Source organism: Papaver somniferum, chromosome 6 (genome assembly GCF_003573695.1).
Source record: "Papaver somniferum cultivar HN1 chromosome 6, ASM357369v1, whole genome shotgun sequence".
NCBI lineage: Eukaryota > Viridiplantae > Streptophyta > Magnoliopsida > Ranunculales > Papaveraceae > Papaver > Papaver somniferum.
The window spans coordinates 5,940,893-5,964,261 of record NC_039363.1 but is presented as its reverse complement, the minus strand read 5'-3'; the positions used below and the strand labels follow the sequence as shown (position 1 = coordinate 5,964,261).

The window sequence follows — 23,369 nt, the reverse complement described above, 5'->3', positions numbered from 1 at the left end:
GTAATGATGATGATGATGTTGAAAGAACTCCGGCTGCTGGAGGAGGTAACAATGATGATGATGATGATGATCAAGACATGCCACTTGTTGGAGGAGGTAATGATGATGATGGTAATGGAGATAAAGATAAGGGTATTGAAGATGAAATTGTTGAAGAGGAAGAGGAACAAGAAGAAGAAGATGGAGAACAAACTCAAGATAATGATCAACAAACCCAAGCTTAAACTTAAACTTAAAGCGGAAGGAAGAAGAGGGTTATCACTAAACCAGGTGATTCCCACATGCCTCCCCCTCACTTGAAGGTTAAACTGAAACCAGGTGAGCCTTTAAAGGGGACCCCAGAAGATGGTGGAGATGTTCTTTTTGGATACAAAGACACATGGGCATGTGAAATCCAAAATACTGTCGTAAGTAATATCAATTCGTCTTTGTTTTTTATTTATGTGTATTTATCTTAAATTTTCTTCAAGTGTTTGTATTTCTTTTAATTTTGTGTTTTTGGTATTTAGGATCAAAAGCATGCCATCCGTCTCTTGAGGTGCCAAGATTCATGTTCAATGATTAAGAAATGGGCACTTGACGACGAATGTGACGAGGTGCAAGCGATTGTCAAGAACTCCAGGTTGTGTCCTGCAGTGGAGAGATCGAATATTGGGTATGATAGAGTTGTCGTATCTGCATTATGTGAGAGGTTCTACGGAGAGACTAATACAATGTTATTCCCACTCGGTGAGATGACGATAACTCCAGATGATACTCATCAAATTCTAGGCGTCAAGGTTGAGGGAAAAGCAATCAGTGAGGGCTTCGATAATAGCATTTCTTGGGATGATATCTTCAAATTGACCAAGAACTTGTTCGGTTGGGGTCAGATTAAGACGGAGTCTATGCTTGTCATGAAGGATGATCATCTAAGCAAGAAGTTTAATCTGAAGAAGTTGAGGGATACATTATCAGGGACCAAGAAAATCTATGATAAGGAATGAAGGGTGGACTTGGTGCGAATCAATGGTACCGCGTCAGCTTATTTTCTATACATCCAGGGCAAATGTATCTTCCCCGACAGTTCCGGAAGCTTGGTTGACGCCAAGTATCTTCAACTATTGGATCCCTTAGATCAGATGCATGAGTATTTTTGGGGTATTTCAGTGGTCGCCTACTTGAACAATGAGTTTACAAAGGCTTCAAGGGCACTCACTGCGCAAGTCAATGCAAATCTATGTCTTTTCCAAGTAATTTTATTGTCTAGATCATTTATATTTGCAAAACGATCGTAAGATAAGATTCTTACTAAAGTTTGTGTTTGCATAGTTTTGGATATAGAAGCACTTCCCTACTTTAGTGAAAGCCAACTCCTATGTCAAAGTGAATGAGAATCTTGTGATTGATAAGTCAAGAGGACAAAGATACAGTTTTAAGGGTGCTCAGGATAAGGATATGCCGCATCTGCTTATCAACGTGTGAATCGTCTTGGAGAAATTGACTGCGGATGAGGTAATATTTGATCTGTATAGAGATGCTAGAAATCAAGGTTTAATCCAACGTAGAGATGATGTTGCATTCTACTACGGTCCCTTGTTGTTCACCCATGGATTTTCAATGTACAATCCACATCGGATAATGCGACAACTGGGCTACGTCCAAGAAGAACCCCATTTCGATGCTGAGCCGTTCTTTAAAGTGGAGAGGGCAGGGTACACCACATCCCAAAAAAGTATTGACGTCCATTACGCTCCAGCACCAGGTAAAGATCATTGGAATGGAAGACGTAACCGTAAAGTCGATACGAGTCTTTTGGACGAGGTGACCAAAGGTCATGAAGATCATGAGAATTACATGCCGTGGTACTTGGGTTAGGCTCGTCCTACTGTGATTAGAGAAAAACTGCTGAAAAATTGGCTCATAAGAGGAAGACGGCAGCGAAAGACCCATCAACAAGTCTTAAGTTCTTTATAAGTATTTTAGAGTTGCTCTTACGGTTTTAAAATTACATTATCGAATCATTCTATTAATTGTTTGTTGTTTAATTGAAAATATAAGGAGCATTTGAAGAGCCTTGTGAAGGTGATGTGTTGCGCGAGAGAAAGATGAGAGCCTTTGTCGATTGAAGAGCAAACTATGCTAGCAATGTTGACAATGAGGATTCCTATGAATTTTTCAAGCAAGCTGATGCTTAAGTAAAGAGGGAAGAAAAAGTCAGGAGGGAAGCACAAGCCAAGATGAATGCTGACAAAAAGAGGGCCCGTTCCCGTGGTGGTGGTAGTGGTAGTGGTGGTGGTCGTGAAAATACAAAACGGGGTCGTGGTCGTGGTGGTGAATGAATGCATTCCTAGTTTATTTATGTTGGAGCATTGCTCGGTCGAACTCGCATGCGTTTCTATCTCAAGCATGTTTGTCAATGTTAGTGATCAAAACTATAAGTCTTGATTTCTAGTCTATTATAGCTAAGTCTCGGACTAAAATAGAAAGTGTAGTTGAGCTCAAGGACTTCATGGCGATTCATCATACAAGTGGAAGAACTACTCAAGGAACCGGTGGAACTTCTCGAAAAAAACGTACGTGAAGACTTGAACTTATCTATCACTCAAAAGTGTATCTACTCTATCTCCTACTCTTTGAGACAAGAAGTCGTATGCTATATATATAAACTTGGATTATACATATTTGGTATTTCGAGCCGAGTATACCTCACCTATCTATATCTCGAAATATGTGTTGGTAAGCTTTTTGCTTCGATCAAGTTTATCTTTACCATGTGACGAAAGTCGTGATATGTTTCAATCATCTTGAAAATTGCTTTGACGAGAAATGGTGTAACAACTATATAACGTCCTCTAAGAATGTTTCAATGATTGAAATGAGAGTTTAGATTACATAACCAATGGTGGACATAAGCATTGTTGTGGAAACAAATTTATGTATAACTCTTATTCCTTGAACCAAAGTAAGCGAAATTTGTTGATCAAGAGAACTTTGTTGATCAAGCGAACTGTCGAAGTTCTCAAACCCGAGAATTTCTGCTGGAGTTGACAAACTACTTGCGTGAAGCTAAGTCCGCGAACCTAGTCTGCGAACTTGAGAAGGTTATATATCTGAAGATGATTTCTGAACTTAAATTTAAAAATACTAAGGAATGCAGTTTGCAAACCGTGTCTATAAAAGTTCATGAACCGGTTCAAGTGAACCAAATCATCTTTGCTTCAATTGTGTCTTGTGTGGTACATAAGATTTCCTTGCAATTGAACAACTCTCTAACTAGTTCATTTGAAGTCATTTGAACTAGTTATGGTGAAGAAGAACATGGTTGATATGAAATGCTCATATGGCTAACCTTTTGGTTAACTATTGTTGAACCAAAAAATGCATATGTTTGGATACGGTTAACAAACCTAGAAGCGTGCATTGCCAAGTGTGTGTAACAAGCTAAGTTTTCGATCTAAAGGTTGAGAAATATCAGCTTGAATCTATATCAGGTTTTCATCTAACGGTGAACATTGAATGCTTTGTTACTAAGCTAACATTGATTGCAAACCCTGATTTGAAAGACTATATAAAGGAGACATCTAGTATTGTGCAAAACTAATCCCCACACCTTACGTGTGATACTAGTTTGCGTGCTAGAGTCGATTCTCCTTTAACCTTTGGTTTTCTTCTTCTAAAACCAGGTTAACGACTTAAAGACTTCACTGGGATTGTGAAGCCAGACCGATACTACTTTTATCGTAGTTGTGTGATCTGATCTTGCATCTTATATTGTACGAGTAAAATCAGATTGATTGGCTTGAGATTGATATCTCCGATAGGAAAGATATAAAAAGTAATCACAAACATCTTCGTCTCATTGTTTATGATTCCGCAAAATCTTGTTTCGCTACCATACAATTAAGATTGTTGTGAGGTGATTGATAACTCCTGGTTGTTCTTCGAGAATATAGGACCGGATTATCAATTGGTTCCTGTTCACCTTGATTATTATCAAAAGACGTAACAAAACCTTTAGGGTTTATCCGTGGGAGACAGATTGATCCTTTGATAGACTTGTCTGTGTAAGACATATTTGTTTATTGTCAAAGCCTGCGATTTTGGGTCGTACCAACTCTTAGTTGTGGGTGAGATCATCTAAGGGAATCAAGTGCGAAGTATCCTGCTGGGATCAGAGGCGTAGGAGCATAACTGTACCTTGGATCAGTGGGAGATTGATTGGGGTTCAACTAAGTCCAGTCTGAAGTTAGCTTTGAGTAGGATAGTGTCTGTAGCGGCTTAATACAGTGTGTGTTCAATCTGGACTAGGTACCGAGGTTTTTCTACATTTGCGGTTTCCTCGTTAAATTTTTTTCTGGTGTCTGTGTTATTTCAATTTCCTTATTATATTGTTTTATCTTTATAATTGAAATAATACAGGTTGTGCGTTAGATCATCAATTAGAGTAATCCAACCTTTGGTTGTTGATTGTCATTGATTGATCCTTGGATATTGGTCTTTGGTACCATCCAAGTTATTCCTTGCATTTGATTAGAACTCGCAGTTCCTGCTTGAGTAAATCAAATCAAGAGGGAGATATAAACTCGTTGATATACTTTTAATTGATTGAGTCTTGTTGATTCTCTTAAAAGTATATTCGAGTTTGTCCATACAGATTGCTAAGCGAAATAATGGGTGGTGTTGTTACACCCCCGCTTTTTAAATTGCTATCAGAGCGGGCAAACACGTTCAAGACCTTACAAGTCTGTGTTTGTAGCGATCTGACTCTATGAACAGAGGTGCTATCTCTATTAACGTACCGCCAGTATTTGATGGCTCTAATTACTTATGGTGGAAAATTGCTATGCGAGCTTTTCTTCAAGCACGTGATTTTCAATCATGGGTATATGTTGTTAATGGGTATGATGCTCCCGTTGTGGCAGTTGGAGATGTAAACGTTCCCAAGAATATTGGTGAATACAGTCCTGCCGAGATACTTGCTGCAAAGAAAAATTCCTACAGTTTGAGTGCAATCATACATGCCATTACCCCAAATCTTCAGTACCATGTGTCAAATTGCACTAGGTCTAAAGATGCTTGGGATGTCTTAGAAACCGTATTTGAAGGTAACTCCAGTGAAAAGGAAGCCAGACTTCAAAATCTTAATTTCGATTGGGAGAACCTTCGTATGGCAGATGAAGATATATTTTAATAGTTTAATCACAGAGTGTCCGAAATTGTTAATGCATCTTTTGCATCGGGTAAGACTATTCCTGAAAAGGATATTGTGATGAAAATTCTCAGATCGCTTCCATCTTGATATGAGTCTAAGAAGCATGCCATCGTTGAGGGAAATAACCCCTGCCTTTTCAATTTCTTTATGTTGCGGTAGACAAATGTTAAGGTTAATGGTTGGACAAATGTTTTTTGTTAAAGATTTACGGGACATATTTTCGTATTTTGGACAAAAAATGTGGGATTTCTAGTTGTTGAATGAATGGTTTGTTTAGCTGTGTAAAGTTTTAATAGTTCCGCCGACATGCTTTTGTTAAGTTACATTGTCGACTAAACCAGGGCCGGCAAGGTTGTGAACTGTCAGACTGCCGGCCCTGACAGCAGAAATGGTGTAGTTACCAGGGTCAGCAAGGTAAGCAAATTAATACCTAGACGTATGTTTTACAGCCGTCAAGGTATTATGTTATCGACCCTGCCGACTATGTTTTGCAGGAAATACCTTCTCCTGATGCCTAAAATCTTCATAAGGTCGACAGGGTTATAAAATTATGATCGTGCCGACTATAAGAAAGCCGACACGCTAATGACCAAATACCTTCCCGACTGTTATACAGAAGAAATTGAAGTCCTGATGCCTAAAATCATAATAAGGTCGACAGGGTAAGAAAATTACGACCCTGCCGGCGAGTCCAAAATTCAAATTTTTGCAAGTACAATTGCATTGATTGACTACCATAACAGCCAAATTTGGGCACCATCCTATAAATACACTAGTTCTCTCTAAAAAACACCACACACCTATTTGCATATACTCTCCAAAGCTCATATCACCATATACTCCATTTAACTCTCCCAATACCTCTACAATCAACAATGGCATCATTTGATTCAAATGAAGATTTGACAATAACCAAAGCTTGGTACGCGGAAAATCGAGTTAGAAGGCAGCCCTCCGTAAGGGTGGATGCCGTAACCTTTTGGGCTAGGGTATACAACAAATATAGGAAAGAGTTTGGGAATTCTAATGGAAGAAGTGTTCAACAAATTCATGACAGGCACCTAGTCATCGAAAATGCGATACTTGCTTATTTAGCTATCCAAAAACCGATTTTCAACGCTATCCACTTCAACTTGTCCATTGAACAATTTATAAGTATTTTTGTGGTTTATTTTACGTGATCCAAGTTGTTTGATCTTCCAACTTAAACTGCACTAACAAAGTAAGTTTGTGTTTGTGTTTTTGTAGCATGAAGTCGTCAGCGCGCGCTACTTGGAGGAAAAGGGGGAAGCATTCGCATTCGATGCAAGCTATCAATTCATGATATCCAAAATCCCGGAGTATGCCCGAAGATGATGGAGGGTGTATCGTCGTCGGATTCCTCGGACGAAGATTGACGGCTTTAAAAGTTTTAGTGTAGGTTTTGTGGGTAGATCTCTATATAAACCCTCACGATACTATAACTCGTCCAATAGGGTCGCCTAGAGGTTCCAAGGCTTGATGCACATGCTAAGTGCATTCGTTGTTCCGTCGAGAAGGAGTTATAGTTTATGTTTCAATCAATGTAGTAACCAAAATTGCATGAATAAAGTGAATTACATCTTCCCATATTCTGTTTTCTGTTGGGTATAACTAAAGGTCGGCAAGGTTACATTGCCGATTTTTCAACAGCCGGCAATGTTAGAAATTATTTGCATGCCGATTATAAGTCAGCCGACAATGTTAAAAATTATTTGCATGCCGACTATATGATAGCCGGTATTGTAGGAAATGTTTATATGCCGACTATAACATAGATGGCCCAAGATAGTCGGCGTATTCTTCATTCACAGACCATTCCGTCCAGAAATAGTCGACACCTTAGCTAAACATCGACCTTGCCGGCCAAAGTTAGTCGTCACCTTATTCAATCTTCGACCTTGCCGACTTTTCACATTTTGAGAACCGAATTTTTTAATCGAAATCGAACTCATAAGACAGACAAAAGGTTTAATCTACTGAATTTTTATTTACAAAATTTTAATCTAAACTCAATTAGTTAAGCTAATCAAATTTTTTAGAGTTAATTAAATCAGGATACATCAATCATTTAGAAAATACATGGTTAAGGAGTGGCCCATTTTACTTCTAAATGACTCAGATTTGTGTCACTAGGTATACCCAATTGATGTGGATATTATCCCAATCAAGCAAGGTTAAATTAACGATACAAATGTATGCTATCTTTTATCAACGATGTTGGTAATGGTCGTATACGGCCAAGAAATCAGATTTTGAAATTTGTTTCCCCGAAAACAGTAACTCTGAGTTTGTCGGATGTGGTAGTGGTGGTAGATGTGGGCGGCATCAAATGACTACTAGCTCGAATCGAGAAAAGGTATAAAAATTGTCCCCAGAAAAGTACAGCACGCGCGAGCAGAAGAGAGGGTGTGCACGTGTGGGAGTTGCTTTTGGCCAGCAGAGGAGTTAAAAGCCACTTTGAACTGAAAAGTGAAGTGTTGAATTTTTGCGCCAAAAATCAACTAGGGCCGAGGTGAGGTTCAAGTAGTTTCAACGTAGCATCTTGTGTGATTCTGGAATTTTAGGCGGTATATTTGACTCTGCTCCAATATCTTTGTCTTTCATAGTTGAGTCCTACCTTCTGGACCACATTGCAGCGCTATGCAAGTATTGCATTCAATGAATTCACTAGGATATGCACGGATACAATTTAACCTGGCTTGATTGGGATAATACCCAAATTTAATTGAGGTATATCTAATGAGACAAAAGCTAGATCATTTTGAAGTAAAAGAAACCATCCCTTAACTTTGTATTTTTTAAATGGCTAATATACCTTTGTTTATTTAACACTAAAAATTCTGATTAGGTTAATTAATTGAATTTAGATTAAAACTTATGAGTAGATTAAAACTTATGAATTTAAGTTATGAAATTTTGTTTTTGATTGAATTCATGTGGGAAGATTTTTGATGAAAAAAAATTGTTTTGAAAAAAGTTTTTGCAACGGAAATGAAAGCATATTACCCAAACACTTCTCCAAAGGGGATTGCAAAGCTGATGTATGAAATCATACTCAAAATTATAGAAGAAATCAAGACTTTCAGTTCTGAAACCATGAAAAGTCGGCAAGGTCGACGAATGAAGAAGATGCCAACTGTACTTTGGCCGGCAAGGTCGTCGAAAGAAGAAGATGCCGACTATACTTCAGCCGGCAAGGTCGCCGAATGAAGAAGATGCCGAATTTTTTTTTTACACACAGGAGACTGTTGTAAATGCTTCACTAGTCGGCATCTTATTGATTTCTTACCTTGCCGGCTAACTTATAGTCGACAAGGTCGACAAAAAAGATACCCTGCCGACTATAGGATTTTTGCAATACAGAGAAAGGTGTTACAAATGCATGATTAGTCGGCAAGGTACTAAATTCATAACCTGCCGGCTAAACTATAGTCACAAGATATAAGGATGAATACCTTGCCGACCCTGTAAATGCTAATTTCAGAGATGAAAAGTCGGCATGATATTCAACCTAGAAAGCTGCCGACTAGTATTAGTCGACAAGGTCGACAAAAATTACCCTGCCGACTTTTAACAAAAATGTTGAATTCATAAGGGATTTGAGATTTGGTATGATTTTGTACCCAATCTCAAACCGCGTATGAATTTGTACTCGGTTTGAGAGTGGGTACAAAATCATACCTAATCTCAAATCCCGTAGCCACTTTTTTTTTTGTTGTTGTTGTTTTGATTTGGATTTTTGATTTTTTTCTAGTTTTGTTTTGATTTTCGATTTCATCCCAGATGAACCTCATAGGGTGAATTGGTTTTGAAAATTTTCAAAACCAAATTTCAGTCGGCATGATTTTTTAGTATGGACAACTTGATCTTTTAATCCTTTTTAGACATCCTTTAACACACTAGTTTGGATAGGAATAAAATAGGTATACCCCAATTAATCTCGGTATACCCCATTACGAGGACACAATAATCATCCTTCAAATTTCATAAGAAAACCCACTGGCTACATGCAGGAGAATGAATAATCTAGAAGTAGCTTTAATCAAAATAAAGTGTTTCGTTTGGGACCTAATTTAAGAGATGGACCTCAATCACCAATTCTTTTTGGCGTTATTAACTGTATATGCTTATTTCGGTACAACGATGGGATTATTTAAGCCTAAATTGACAAGACGATGGATGAAGAGTACAATCAGGGCATTTACTATTTGTTACCCTCTCTTGATGAGAATATTATTCTAGAAAAGGCTTAATCAATACCAGCAATTGTTTGCTTGGTACTTGAAGAGATGGACCTCGCCATTTTTGAATCATACGCTTATATAGGTTGAGCAATGGGGATCATTGAAGCCTAAATTCACAGGCAATTGAATGAGCAGCTTTTTTCCACCGTGGCCTTTTCTGAATGACAATCAATATGGCGAAGAGTTTTGGAATCTGAACATTGACAAATACAAGACTCAATTTTTCTTTTCTTGGGTTAATGTGACCCATAAACTAGCTAGCGTCAAACGCAAGTTGCCTTGAAAGTCCTTGCAGGTTAAGTTCACAATCTCCGCTGCTGGTGGTGCTGAAAATGGATATGTAATGTGATCTGTAGCGTGAAACTGTTTTGGTCGGTGCTGTCTTGAGCAGGATATGATGACACATGCTGATTTTTAGACGGGGCTTACAATGGTAAAAGTTCAAGTCAACTTCAGAAGACCGAAAAGCGAGATGTTGAATTCTGTGTCAATATCTTGAGTGAAAGGAGAGGTCTATGTAGTTTCCTTGTACCAAGTCGGTTAACTCCGATCACTATGCCAAGTGGGCCACAAGAAAAATGGTGGCAATCCACTACAAAAAATGAACGCGCGGACTTTCTCACTTGCATCATTTTGTGTTAGTTGCAATAATTTTAGGGGGATAGGCATTGCTGGCATGCATGAATCGAGCATGGTAAGCAGTCAAGATCGCTCCACCAAGGCAGTATCAACCACATATATCGAGTAGTTAATTAAGCCACTCTCCTCCTCATAAACACAAAACGCAAGAACCACTAGCCGACTAAGAATGGACCACGCCATCTCGGCCATATTGGCTGTATAATGGTATGCTTGATTAGGTACAAGTAGTAGTAGTTAACTTGAGTTTCAAAATCATAAACACCAACTTTGTCTTTTATCTTCGATCTTTGTTAAACCCAAATTTTCTTTTGTGGGAGTGCAGCATGGGCCATGAATATGATGATGCAACCTGGTGAAAGAATGTCCTAAAACCAAAAAGAGGTCGAGAGAGAAGCCATGTCTCAAACTTTGTCATCATTAATTTTTGGCTTAATATGAGGCATGGAATGGCAGGTTCAAATTTTCAACATGGAATGGAATCTATACAGCTGGTTAGCCTTTGACTTCTCAAGGTTCAGCTAGTTGCAAAATCAATGCAGACATTGTGGCCTGTTTCCCCAAGGATGGATGGCTCATGCATCTATTGGTGTGGGTCTACTAGAAAAACCTTCGCCAGGCACTACCGATTACCTCTTCAAGTTGTTTGGACTTATAGCTGTAGCCTAGATGACAATGTTACGGAGGGAGGGAGGTAGAAATCAAATAATACTAATATGATATCCTTGTAAGTTGTAACTATAGAACCACTGCGATCTATATTTTGCACGCATGCTTTATAATTAAAACGTACTGCAAGGCATTCAAAAATGAGAAATATCCGATTAAATAATTTGAACGAGTGGACGTTGATAGGAAATTATTGAGTTTTAGGTACTAAATTTTCGTACGAGAGTTCGTTGAAATGAAATTAAGAGTTGGATGCACTGACTATCAAACTTAATTTCTATTGTCAAAATCATGCATTAAATTTGCTTGGATGTGCATGCATGGTAGGTAATCGAGACCACTTGATCAAGCAGTACTATCAACCATTTATACCAAGTAAAGCTAAGCATACATTCATGTAAGACTATTGGTCGAATAGCAATTAGAGAATAGTACACTGTAAGAGATCAAGTGCATATAAAGTGTTTGGTTTGGGTCATTCAAGTCTTAAAGATATGGACCTCACCAATTTTGACGTGTTATTAACTGTACGATGCTATCCCATTTTAGGTACAACGATATGCCATTAAATAAGTGAAACCTATATTGACAAGACGAAGAATGGTACAATAAGAGCCTTATTTCCCTAGGTACCTGCTTACAATTCTTATAATTTTAACTTTGCAAATACTTGGACAAATGAATTTAAGGAGGATAGGCATGCTGGGATGCATGAACCGAGCATGGTGAGCAGTCAAGATCATTCCATCAACCATATCTATGGAGTAGTTAATTAAGCTACATACTCATCCACTCTCCTCTTAAACACAAAGCTTAAAGGAACCACTAGCTGACTAAAATGGACCACGCCATCTCGGCCTTATTATCTGTACAGGGTGGATTACGTAGTAGTAGATCACTTTAAGTTTCAAAAATATTGACACTAGTTTTGTCTATCATTTTCAACCTTAAAACCAAATTTTTCTTGGTTCCAAGTGCAGCATGGGCCATGATGATACAAAATAGTGTGAAGAAAATGCGTTAAATGATGATCCTGAAAGATGTCGAGAAACCAATGTTGAGCGAATGGCAGTGTCCAAAATTTTCAACATGATTTTTTTGGAGTGGAGGAATCTACAGCTGGTTGGGCTTTGACTTCTCTTGGTAGATGGGTGCTGGCAAAATCACTGCAGACATTGTGGACTCTCTCCTCAAGGATGGATGACTCATGTACCTACTGGTGGGTCTACTAGAAAAACCTCCCCAGGCGATACCACCAAATCTTGAACCATCGACAAAAAAAAAAAAAAAAAAAGAAATTCCGTTGCCGGGACTCACCCGAGTATCCTGACCACCTAGACTACAACGGATCGATGTTTGTTTATTTTGTGTAGGAAATATTGGATTTGTAAGTGTTCCTTATTCTGATTAGTGAGATGCTCATTTTGCAAACTTGTCGCGGTTTATATGAAGATTACACTTGTGCATCTGTTTCGTAGAATTTGGCATAAGATATAAGTTATGTATATGGGCCATATGGCAGAATATGATTCTCATAAACAAATGCAAAATAAGTGTCTTGGGCTCGTAGCTGTAGACTAGTATAGACTACATGACAGTGTGCTGAAGTTGCACATAAAAAATTTCAAATTTTTTGGTTCAGGAATCAAATGGGGTAAAGGACGGCATGAACCACAGGCACAGATACTTTGTTTTTTTGTGCCAAAATAATCCCAACAACGCGATTTCGCAAATTTCAATACTACATATATTCAAATAGAATGAAGTACATTATATATACAAGTTAACACACTGTATCAGATTAACATCCTTTGTTCTGCTCTCTTCTCGAAGGTTGTATGAAATTACTTTCAAGTTCATACTTCATACCACCACTTGTTTTACACTAAAGTAGAACAAGTGGAAGTAAAGTGATCAAATAATGCAGGCAACAAGTACTTTCTTCCTTTAGCTCCATTCGCGTTATAACTTGCACGCGTACTTGGATCAACCAGCAAATTTCCTGGATAACCAGGGTAAGCTCCTTTTCCGTATATCCCAGTACAAGCCGAAGCGACTTCTAACGAGCCTCCAGCTGGTCCTTGATAATACCCATTTCCGAATGGATTTGTCGCAGTACCAGCTAATAAACTAGCAAGATTGATGACCATACCGTCAATACCAACATCATTGTTTGGTGCAACTAATGGTGAACCCTGAGGTCCATAAATCGGTTGGTGAAAAGGCCAAGCGCATTGACCAGGACATTGAATCTCAGAGTTTCCAACCCAAATGTATGCAAATTTAGATTTCTTTGAAGATGAATATGAAGAACCATGAGTACCACATCTACTTGAACAGAACCCGTCAACAGTTACATCAGCTGAAGTCAACACAACATTAATTGCGTTACCCTGTTCACCTCTTGATGCTAATCTGACAATTTTCTTGTTACTCAGAGATTTACCCAATGAATATTTCTCATCCAAGATTTGTCTCCCAGATTTCAAAACCAAAGAAGTGGTTTTCCTAGAGGAATTTGGAAGATTGTAGTACTTTTCTATCTTTTTCCACCACATCGAAACCGAAGGAGATTGAGTACTTTTAGGTGTGGTGTAAAGAGAATTGAAGAAATCAGAGATTATAGCTCTTTGGGCAGGTTTGAAATTGCCGTACCAGATGAGATTAACAGAAGTCTGACTAGAAAGAAGTGGGCCGTTGTGGTATAGTAACGGCACAGCAGGTGGGTCTTGGACTAACTCATTGAGTTTTCTACCGGTAGCTGAAGAGAAATGGAAGAGACAAACAAATAAAAGGAAACACAAAACGAAAGAAGTAGATGTAGAAGAAGAAGCCATTGATTGAAAGTTTTTGTTTAATCAGAAACAAGTAATGTTTTTAATCAAGTGTTTTGTTTGATTAACAAGATGAATGATGTGAATAGTTGATGAGATCGGATTGTGTTTATATAGGATGCCAAAAGGAATGGATATGCTTTGAAATTTAGAGGGAGCTGTGTGGAAAGAGCCAAAGGTTTGACACTGTGACTAGCATTGATATTATATCCCATCCTTGTCATTTTAGTATACAATAAACCAAGTTGGTAACGAGTCATTAGGAGGCAGCTGGTTTTGAGTGCCACAAGAGATTATCTAGGGTAAATGCAATCTGGATTAATGAAGTTGCGGGCGTGTCATTGTGGCCGACAATTCAAATAATCAGCTCATATGGAGTAGAGCTCCAGCTGCATGGATGCCAAGTTTATAGAGAAGAAGAAGAACACTAAACGGATGCACGTTCAAGTCACAACCTTCTCACGTGAGACATTATTAAAGATATTCTTAGCTATAGGTGTCTGATTTAGTCATCATAGGATTAAATCTGGATAAAAATATGCAACGAGTGTCAAACTGGCAAAAGGAAACCATGCAACTCATAAATGGTTTTGAATGGTCATTATACCAACAGCGGTTGACATAAGGAAACTTCGTCGTAATTTTTTAAGCAAACCATTTGATTCCTTGTCATCTCTAAAACTATTTAAGCCTCTAGTTTTCTAGTTTAATAACATACTAAATAATTTCCATGTTACACGGTTAAGACTTTTTTTACAACTGCTTCTCTACTAGGGATAATTGCTATGGTTCCACATACCATGGTGAGAAAATAGAAAAATGGAATCACATTAGTAGTATCGGGTATTCAATGAGTCTTTCATGGGTTTTAATTGGGGACCTTAATATGACTATGTTTGTTCACGAAAGATCTTCCAACACTAGACCAACTATCTGTGAGTTTCCTATTATACAACGAGTCATTGATAGCTCTGTCCTAATTGACTTAGGATATATAGGCTCTCAATTTACTTGGTCCAATAAAAAATCTGGGATTAATAATGTCAAAGCTAGATTGGATAGGGCAATGGTGAATAGTCATTGGCTGCATCATTATAACAACTCTAAATTGTTTCATATTGATGCAATAGTCTCTGACCATCTGCCAATTCTCTTGGTTACCAACGGTAATGATCACCAAGGGAAAAATCTATATAGATATTTCAAGTGCTGGTTTAAGGATCCAACTTGTCAGCAAATTATCAAGGATTCTTATAAAACAAATCTTAGAGGCTCTCATGCTTTCAAATTGGTCAACTGTCTTAGAAATGTAAAATATGAGATAAAGAAATGGAATACAACCCATTATGGTAACATTGATCATAAAGTTCACTCATTAACTGATCAACTCAGAAATCTGAATAGAAATCCTTATTTTATTCAGAATAATGAGGCCACAAGGGAGGTAGAACAGAATCTTGAGTTGGCTAAAAAAGCTCAAGAATCCTTTTATACTCAAAAATCCAGAGTTGATTTCATTAAGAGTTATGATAGAAATACCTCCTACTACCATACTAATGTTAACAGAAGGAGGCATTTCAATCATATTAGCTCTCTTAAATTAGCTAATGGTCTTTGGTCTGAGGATAGAGATACTCTTGAGGACCTTCTTGTTTCTCATTTCAAAAATATTTCTACTACCACTAATCCTATCTTAAATGAGACTTTCCTAAATCAACCCTTCCAGCAATACAAATCAACCCTTCTTCTTGCTTGACTGGATTCTGCAAATCTTCTTCTTCAAACTCTAATTCAGGTTAAACCCATAACTTCCAATTAAGCTTACCCATCATCTATTTCCTTTCCTAGAACATTAATTCCACCTTCTAATCTTCTCTGAATTCTTCTCACGAATCCCTAGTTCTTAATTCGATGAAGAACATAAACCCTAACTCACTGATTTTATCCTCAACAACTTCAGAAGCTTCAATTAGACAAACCCATCTTCCAATTCTATCTAAATCATCTCAATCTTTGACCAATTCGAATTCCAAAACAACATGCAGAAACCTTAATTTCATTCCCAAACTTCTCTTCTACAGTTCGATCTCAAAAAATCGATATAAACCTTCAATTCATTAATTAAACCCATCCGTGAATTACTTTCCTTCATTCTCAATTTTACATAAACACTAGTACAATAAGGGGTTTTAGTCACGGTTGACCTTGTCACGGTTTTATGTAAACACGTGACCAAAATTGAGTTCGTCTCGGGGATATAAAGGTCCGGGACTATTCACGATATCTTTAGTCCCGGCATTCATTTTAGCCGAGACACTAGATTTCTAGATACTTAATAGACCCGGTTTTACAAACGTACTTATCTCCAGAGACGTGTAAATTGGGCAGTATTTAATTGATAGCCGAGACAGTAAATTGGACACGTATTTATCTCCAGAGACGTGTTGTGGATTTAGGACCTTGGTTTCGATACAAACGAAATTCACAAAGGGGGAGACAAGGTTCTAGCCTGGAAGATGAAGCACAACTCCCGTTTCTAAACCTAATTTCTCCCCTGCTATCAATCTCATTCTCCCCTGTTGCCAAATTTCAATTCGAAATCAAAACCCATTCTCCCCTGTTATCAATCCCTAACTAATTTATCCATTCAGCTAATTCTACCGAAGATTTTATTGATCGATGAGATCCCACGGAGATTTTTTATTGGACACGGCTTACATTAAATCGTGTCTGATGCAACTGTTTAATACCCGCGCCTATGATGTACCCATTTCAAATTTACTGCCAATTTTGGTATCCCACGATCAACACCACTCCACTCCCTATTTTCTCTCCATCATTTCCTTGTTTGAAACTGCAGCAGTTTTGAAGAGATTACGTGAAGCCAACTGCAAGTTGTTTTCTCTATCTGATGTTAATCAAGCAAAATCCTTCTATTTCCCTGAAACTAATATATTGAAAGGTGAAAGCGTAAACAGTTGATTACAAGGTATTCCCCTCCTAAAATCAAATCTTTCTCTTATATTTGTCTTGGGATCATTCTCCGAATTCGGTATCTTATACTACTCCGATCAATGGGCCATGCATACAAGGTGCTTGGTGAAATGTCAAATAATGGGATACTGCCTGATTCTCACACTTTCAGTATTTTAGAAAGAAAAGATTAAGTGTTGTTACCTTTGGTTTTGCGTTTCTTTATTTGTTGTCTTTTATATCTGTTGCATCTCTTTCCTTTTAGTTGTTTTTATAGGATTAGAGTAAGTTAACTAAGGGGCTAGTGATATCAGGTGTTAGGGAGACCTCTGCATTGACCACAATTAAAGAAGAAAAGGAAGACAGGGTCTGTAGTGCATACTCTAAGCTGTTGCAGGACGTGAATTTCGTACCAGTTTAAGTTGAATTCTTCATTTGATTGCTAAATGGCTTGAATGGTTATGATATTTGGTATAGTGAAAGTGCTTCATTTTAACAAATACTAGCCGGTCTCTCGTTAGTTAACCACATTTTTTCATGCTAAAATTGAATAGAAATCTATTTTCATTAGTAATAGCAAATACTAGCCGATCTCTCATTAGTAATAGCACCTTGGATATGTTTGTAATTTTTTATTATTGTCTTTACTAGTAATCTCGAACTTCAGATATTATCTGTTCTTGGATATGTTTGTAATTTTTTGCTCCTAGCAGCTTATATATTATCTATTCTTGCAGCTCATTTCATGGATACTTCAGACACGGAGTCTGATGGCGGGCTTCAAGAGTATTCAGATTCCCACAGCGAACAGCAGTCAGTTTCCCACAGCGAACAATCAGGTTTGTTGTTTAAGTGTTTTCTTGCAGTATACATGGTTGATTGGACCAAAAAAATTGACAATATAAATCTCCTTAAGGTTGTACCGCGCCAAACACTTATTAATTCGTTTTTCTTTTCTGTTTTGTTTGATCTCAAGTTTCAAGTGAAGATAACGTGGATGCAAATAAAGGAAAGCGGGGTAAGACAAGATTACCAAAGCTTTTAAGGGATACTAATGGTGAAAGGCGGACTGTTACTTATGATGAAGCCAACCAAGCAACCGGTAAAAATGGTTGCTTGCTCTCAAGTTACATAGGCAGCGAAGTTGGTCCAAGTCTTGGACTGAAGTATACATGTTGGAAAGAAGTTCCACCTGTAGTGAAGAAAAAGTTATGGGAGGACGTAACGGTATGTATTAATTAATGAAATGCCCAATGTTAAAATCCCTACCAATGTTTTATATATATATATATATCACTTAGTCGATGTTTATTTACCTCCAGTTTAAGTTTGATCTCGACGAATCAAAGAGGAAAGATGTATTGAGACAATTTTCTGACTTGTGGCGAGGATGGAGGAAACGAACTGCTGCAAAGCATGTTACCCCATTCGAAAAAAGCCGAAAAAAGCTTAAGAATGTTCCTTCAGATTTAAGAGGTTTTGTAGAACAAGAAGAATGAAAAGAGTTTGTAAAACGGAGATTGAGCGACAAAGGCAAGGTATGTCAATTGAGCTAAACAAGATTGGGTCGAGAATTATTTTGTTACTATATAGAGCTAATACATTTTTAATTTTCAGGAGTTGTCTGAAATTGGCAGAACGGTACAAGCTCACCACAAATATCTGCATAGGATGGGACGAAGGACCTATGCTGGATTAAAGGACAAACTGGTTTGCATTCATAAGTGTTTTTTTGTTTTTTTTTTTTAATTTGTGAAGTTAAATGTTGAAATTAATTGCTGAGAGAGCTCGTGTATACATTCTCATTTTTTTTCCTTCTGTTTTTTACTTGAGTTCGCTATCTGCTTCCAAAGTTTCTAACTTCAATTTTGTTGTGTTTTGTCAACATAAGCTTTTAGATGAAATATAGTGTTATACAACATAAGCATCATACTGATATTAATGTATTTGTTGTACAGAAAAGAGAAGGAAAGTGGACAAGTGATTCACCCCCTCCACGAGAATTATTATGGATACTTGCACGCCAAAATGAAAATGGGGAGTATAAGACTGATGAGATTGGTGAAGTTGCTGCTCAAATTGTAAGATAGACAACTTCAATTTAATTATACACAAGTTCTATTTCAAAATAAGTAGATATCCAGTTTAACTCTTTATGTGTGCAAAATTTTGGTTTTGTAACAGGATGACTGCTCGAAAAAGATCAAAGAGGGTACAATTGTCTGTGAAGGTAAGACAGATGCCCTTGTAAAGATTTTGGGTGAAGAACATGGTGGAAGAGTAAGGGCTGCAGGTACAAGAGTGACCCATAGTCAGTATTTTGACACTCCTCGACAACGTGGATCATCAAATAAAGATAATCTGAATAAAATCAGAGAACTGGAAGAGCAACTAAGAGTGAAAGATGTGCAAGCAAGAATAAGTGAAGACAACTTGAGAAAAGAATTCCAACAACAATTGGAGGAACAGTCACTAGACACAGAGAGAAAATTGCAGAAACAATTCCTTCAGTTCAAAGAATTATTGGGCAAATCCCAATATGATACGATTCAGCCACCTATGATGTCCTCAGAAAATGTCCCTGCCTTAGTGAGTTGTTTTTTTATTTTATATTTCTAATTAAATAGAAATATAGATAGTATGCTGAACATAGAAAGTTATGAAGAAGTAAATACAAGTTAATATTTGTTATGATGAAGTTAATTGTGGTATCATGAACCCGGATGAATTGGGTTAATCTGGTTTGATCGTTTTTGAACACCTTAATGGAAATGACATTGCAAATTTTTCAGGGTGCTGAGGATAAGGACTTAGCTGAAACTTGGGGGGAAGCTGTTCACGATCCGAAAGGAAAGGCCCAAAATATTCGGGTTTGTCAAAATTTGAACTTTAGACATATACTTATTGTTCTTGTGTACGAATACCTTTGTCGTAATCGAGTTGCAGTAACCAATCAGGATATATTGAGAATGATAATTTTTTTTTCGTTGGATATCAATTTTTTAGAGACATAATGGGGCCAAAAGCTCTAAACTGGATGCTAGAAAGACGTCTCAAGAATTGAACAGTACATCTATCCCGGCCTCTCTTAAAGCGCCCGCCCAAGTGAGTGTTTTATTCGGTTTCTTTTCTACATTTTTTATCCTCAAATGTTTGAAATCTTGTACCTAATTATGATATGGTGATAAATCATAGTTTATTTTGGTTATCCTGATTTTGTTACTCATTTAATTTATCTAGGTACCTAATACGATGTTGTCCTCAAAAAAAGTGGTTGCACAGGTGAGTTGTTTAATTTGTTAGAAATAAAACCAGATTAATTGATTATGCAGGACATTCATATGTTATTATATGACGTCTGCAGCCACCAACAGGACCACCTCATCCGCCTTCTAACAGGGTAAGTTTCTTAATCTAAAGACCCCCTACTAATGGCGTTCTCATCTGAAACTAGATAACTCCAAATATAATTTTATATTTGTCATGTAGAGCCATCCGTGTGAATTGTACGACAAAATCAGCAGGGTTGTTGCGCTGGGACATGTTATTCACAGCGACTCAAAAATGATTCATGGAAAAAAAATGCGTGATGATTGTTTGCGTGTGTCGGTGGATTTTGTGGAGATAAAAACTGCAATACTTCCATATCCATCTGGTGATATTGTTACTGTGTATGATGCCCGTGAAAGTGTTGTTCAATGGCCAAAACACTTGGTGGTCCTTGTCGGAAATGTATTTTAATCTCTATTTTTTTTCAATTATGAAATCATTTACAACGTAGTTTAATATCTCTTTTAGGTGTTGGTCGTCTTGTACTTGAACTTTTTTATTGCAGGGGCGAACGAGATTGGATGCATTTGATGAATTTGTTAAGAGAGCAAAAGAAGTGTTCAGAAGCAGGGCTGCGATCAAAGTTGAGTTGCATCGCGATGTGTTTGGTCAAACTGTAGATGTGCCTATACATATGGCACTAGAAGATATTGAGTTTGTTTGCACGTCTCAGAAACTTACGAACAATGCTATAGTCTTATTCATCCGGTAAGTCTCTGTTGATTGTTGCTTTCATAAATAATTACTTCTTTTTGACTAGCTAATGGTATGCTATTGGAACTCGTGTTTTTATTTGTTCCTAGATTTTTGTATGAAAAATTGGATGGCGATGCACGCAAAACCAAGTTCGGATTTATGAATCCAGCGGCAGTTCACTTTTCAGTCAATAAAACAGAACTCGTGAAAAGTGTATTAAATAGACTGAAAGATTCAGTGCCGAGTCGAAAATACATATTTATTCCTTGTAATACAGGGTAAGCGGAAGATGCATTGCATTATTCATCTCGAATTTAGATATGTTTTTTTCTTCAGAATTTAACCTTAATTTGCATATCAAGTAAAAAAAACTATTAGAGTTAGGGTATCCTTGTTTTTTTTTTGAAGCATAGTTAAGGTATTCTTTGATATCATCTGGTGTTGCTGACATTGCTTTTGCATACTTGCATATACTAACTTATTCTCTGTTCACTTTGTAGAATTCATTGGGTACTAATTGTATTTTTCGATGGGATATTTTATTACTTAAATTCGTTGGATGAGAAGTGTAGATACAAACTAGAGGAGCAAATGAGCACGTAAGTTGATTTTGGGTTTGAACTTTTTTGTATGCATAGAAGGAAAAATGCTTAAACTCATGGCACTTCCATTGAAGGATTTGTGAAACTAGTATCCAGTTTTTAATAAATATATCTCTTTGTTCTTCACCAGTGTTTCAAAAGCTTTAAGAAAATTAGGTGTCAAGCGATCTGAAGAGAAAGTATTCTGGGTGGACGTGAAGGTAAGAAAAAGAAACTTAAGATTAATACCATTATTTTACCATTATTTTGTTAACTCTTAAAGAGTATGTTTCAAATACGTAGAATTGATACATGCAGCACAACCCTAAACAAAAAGGAGATTGGGAGTGTGGATTTTTTGTGATGCTATATATGAAGCACATTATAGAAAGTTATGACACTTAAATGAGGAACCCTAAGGAGGTAGTGATTCAACTTCTTCATGCAGCTCAATATGTTTCCACGATGTGATACTAAATTTTTTTTTTAACAGAGCTTACATGTGTTTGAACTCTTTGACTGCAGATGTTTAAGTCGGGGATGAACTATGGTGCGACAGAAATTGATGAAATCAAAAGGGAGTGGATGGATTATATTTCACCAATTCTTGAGAAGTATGAGAAAACAATTTGATGTTTTTTCACCAATTCTTAAGAAGTATTGAGAAAAAAATTGTTGTTTAGTTTGAATTAATTAACTTAATGACGTTTTAAATACTGTCTTCCCTAGCTCCTTATTTTAGTTTGAACTTTAAAGGATTGGTGCAGCTATGATGCAAATGGTGTTCCTAAGTCTTAACTGTCTGATATTGTGTTCATTTTTCTTCTCTCTTCTTTTTGTTTTAATTTTAATCTAAATTTATAATGCAAATGGTGCTCATAATTCATTTTGAATAGGATATCCTTCACTGCGCATGAGAGAAACTTTAAAAGGGGGATCTGTGTGAAGGAAAACTTAACAGGTTTCCGTGATTACTTAAACCAAAGATAGATTCTGACAACATGTGTTTCGATCACATGTGAGGCATGTACTAACTGAGTGAGAATATTTTTGGTCAAAGTGCTCAATTTTGGGAGCATGGAATTGAGTGTGAGTTATTGCTAAATGGCAAAACAAAATAAAGATAAGACTTTTTAGATAATTAACATATTTCAATACATACAAATCAAAATAGGGATCACATGTTCGCTTACAAGAATAACAAAAACATTAAAATGCAAGATAATTAAGACCCTAATACAAATAAGGACATATATAAGTATATCGCGAAGGGAAAGAACAATAAACCGTAATGATATCCAATTTCTTTTTATGTATAAGGGAGAGATGATTTTATGTTCACAAGTAAATTCTGACCATTTAATCTGATTATATTCTTCTTCGATAAGAGATGCTCCTAAAATAAAGGAGTAGTTTTCGAATAAACTTGTCGATCCACACGAACGCAGATGCCGATAGAAAAAGACGTCATAATGAATCGTCGATGTTTTTATTCGAGAATAGCAAGCCATGAACCAACCATTAAAATTTGAAAAACTCTCCCCATAACGACGAAGAAAATCGCCCCAAAACGGCGAAGAAATATGTCAAAAACACGAAAAGTGATGTAAATGCATCTTATTCAGTTACCTACTACTACCAAAAACTTGAAAAGAAAAAGAATCTTTGCTCAAATCTAGCCCAAAAGGAACAAATTTGTGCAAAACGGTTCTAGGGTTGTTTTTTATAAAGGGAAGAGAAAGAGAGAAAAGAGAAAAAAATATCAAGGTCTTATTAACACCTTTTATTTAAATTTAGAGACAAAAGATGATTTAGATTTTAGACTGAAGACCCAGGGTTATGAAGAAAGTCTAGATCAGACTTTCTACTTTACCCCCACTTAGTCATGTTTCTATATGACCTTCATCCTTGCATTGGATATGAAAATTTGGTGAAAAAGATATTAAATCCTATATGTCATGCTTTTTTAAAACCTTGGCCCGTTGCATTGGAGATTCTCTAGCTAAGTTTATGTTTTGGGTTATATTGTCCAAGTTTTGAATCACTTGATGACTTTGGGTGAATAACCATATCTCCGGTCAAATGTAGGTTTCGGGTTAAGAGGAAATGCTTGAGATAGAAAGTGGATTTCGGGTCACATTACTTAAAGTTTGTATTGCATGGATGATTATGGGTTACAAGTTTCGAG

General features: G+C 37.0%; 3 protein-coding genes and 2 long non-coding RNA genes across 5 annotated transcripts; 4 read left to right on the top strand and 1 right to left on the bottom strand.

Annotated features, from left to right (window-relative positions):
- Positions 1–12,491: 12,491 nt before the first annotated feature.
- On the bottom strand, positions 12,492–13,779 carry LOC113286778 (protein EXORDIUM-like). The gene has a single exon (XM_026535393.1). The coding sequence runs from the start codon at positions 13,602–13,604 to the stop codon at positions 12,648–12,650; it is 957 nt and encodes a 318-aa protein (XP_026391178.1). The 5' UTR covers positions 13,605–13,779; the 3' UTR covers positions 12,492–12,647.
- Positions 13,780–14,487: 708 nt separating this feature from the next.
- Positions 14,488–15,357, top strand: LOC113290388. The gene has a single exon (XM_026539996.1). The coding sequence runs from the start codon at positions 14,488–14,490 to the stop codon at positions 15,355–15,357; it is 870 nt and encodes a 289-aa protein (XP_026395781.1).
- Positions 15,358–18,244: 2,887 nt separating this feature from the next.
- On the top strand, positions 18,245–18,982 carry LOC113285798. Its single transcript, XR_003328951.1, has 3 exons — positions 18,245–18,284; positions 18,533–18,655; positions 18,759–18,982. It is a non-coding gene; the product is annotated as an uncharacterized LOC113285798 (long non-coding RNA).
- Positions 18,983–19,019: 37 nt separating this feature from the next.
- Positions 19,020–19,828, top strand: LOC113286227. The gene is made up of 4 exons (XR_003329181.1): positions 19,020–19,163; positions 19,367–19,444; positions 19,581–19,679; positions 19,815–19,828. It is a non-coding gene; the product is annotated as an uncharacterized LOC113286227 (long non-coding RNA).
- Positions 19,829–19,937: 109 nt separating this feature from the next.
- Positions 19,938–21,561, top strand: LOC113285370. The gene is made up of 7 exons (XM_026534274.1): positions 19,938–19,974; positions 20,064–20,306; positions 20,410–20,612; positions 20,708–20,878; positions 21,101–21,199; positions 21,333–21,402; positions 21,485–21,561. The coding sequence occupies exons 2-7, from the start codon at positions 20,139–20,141 to the stop codon at positions 21,488–21,490; spliced, it is 717 nt and encodes a 238-aa protein (XP_026390059.1). The 5' UTR covers positions 19,938–19,974; positions 20,064–20,138; the 3' UTR covers positions 21,491–21,561.
- The last annotated feature ends 1,808 nt before the right edge of the window (positions 21,562–23,369 follow it).

Coding starts and splice junctions, on each gene's coding strand:
- LOC113286778 (XM_026535393.1), bottom strand. CDS start 13,604: ATGGCTTCTTCTTCTACATCTACTTCTTTCGTTTTGTGTTTCCTTTTA.
- LOC113290388 (XM_026539996.1), top strand. CDS start 14,488: ATGACTATGTTTGTTCACGAAAGATCTTCCAACACTAGACCAACTATC.
- LOC113285370 (XM_026534274.1), top strand. CDS start 20,139: ATGATTCATGGAAAAAAAATGCGTGATGATTGTTTGCGTGTGTCGGTG. Junction 20,307..20,409: donor TGGTGGTCCTTGTCGGAAAT/GTATTTTAATCT, acceptor TTTTTATTGCAG/GGGCGAACGAGATTGGATGC. Junction 21,200..21,332: donor CTAGAGGAGCAAATGAGCAC/GTAAGTTGATTT, acceptor GTTCTTCACCAG/TGTTTCAAAAGCTTTAAGAA.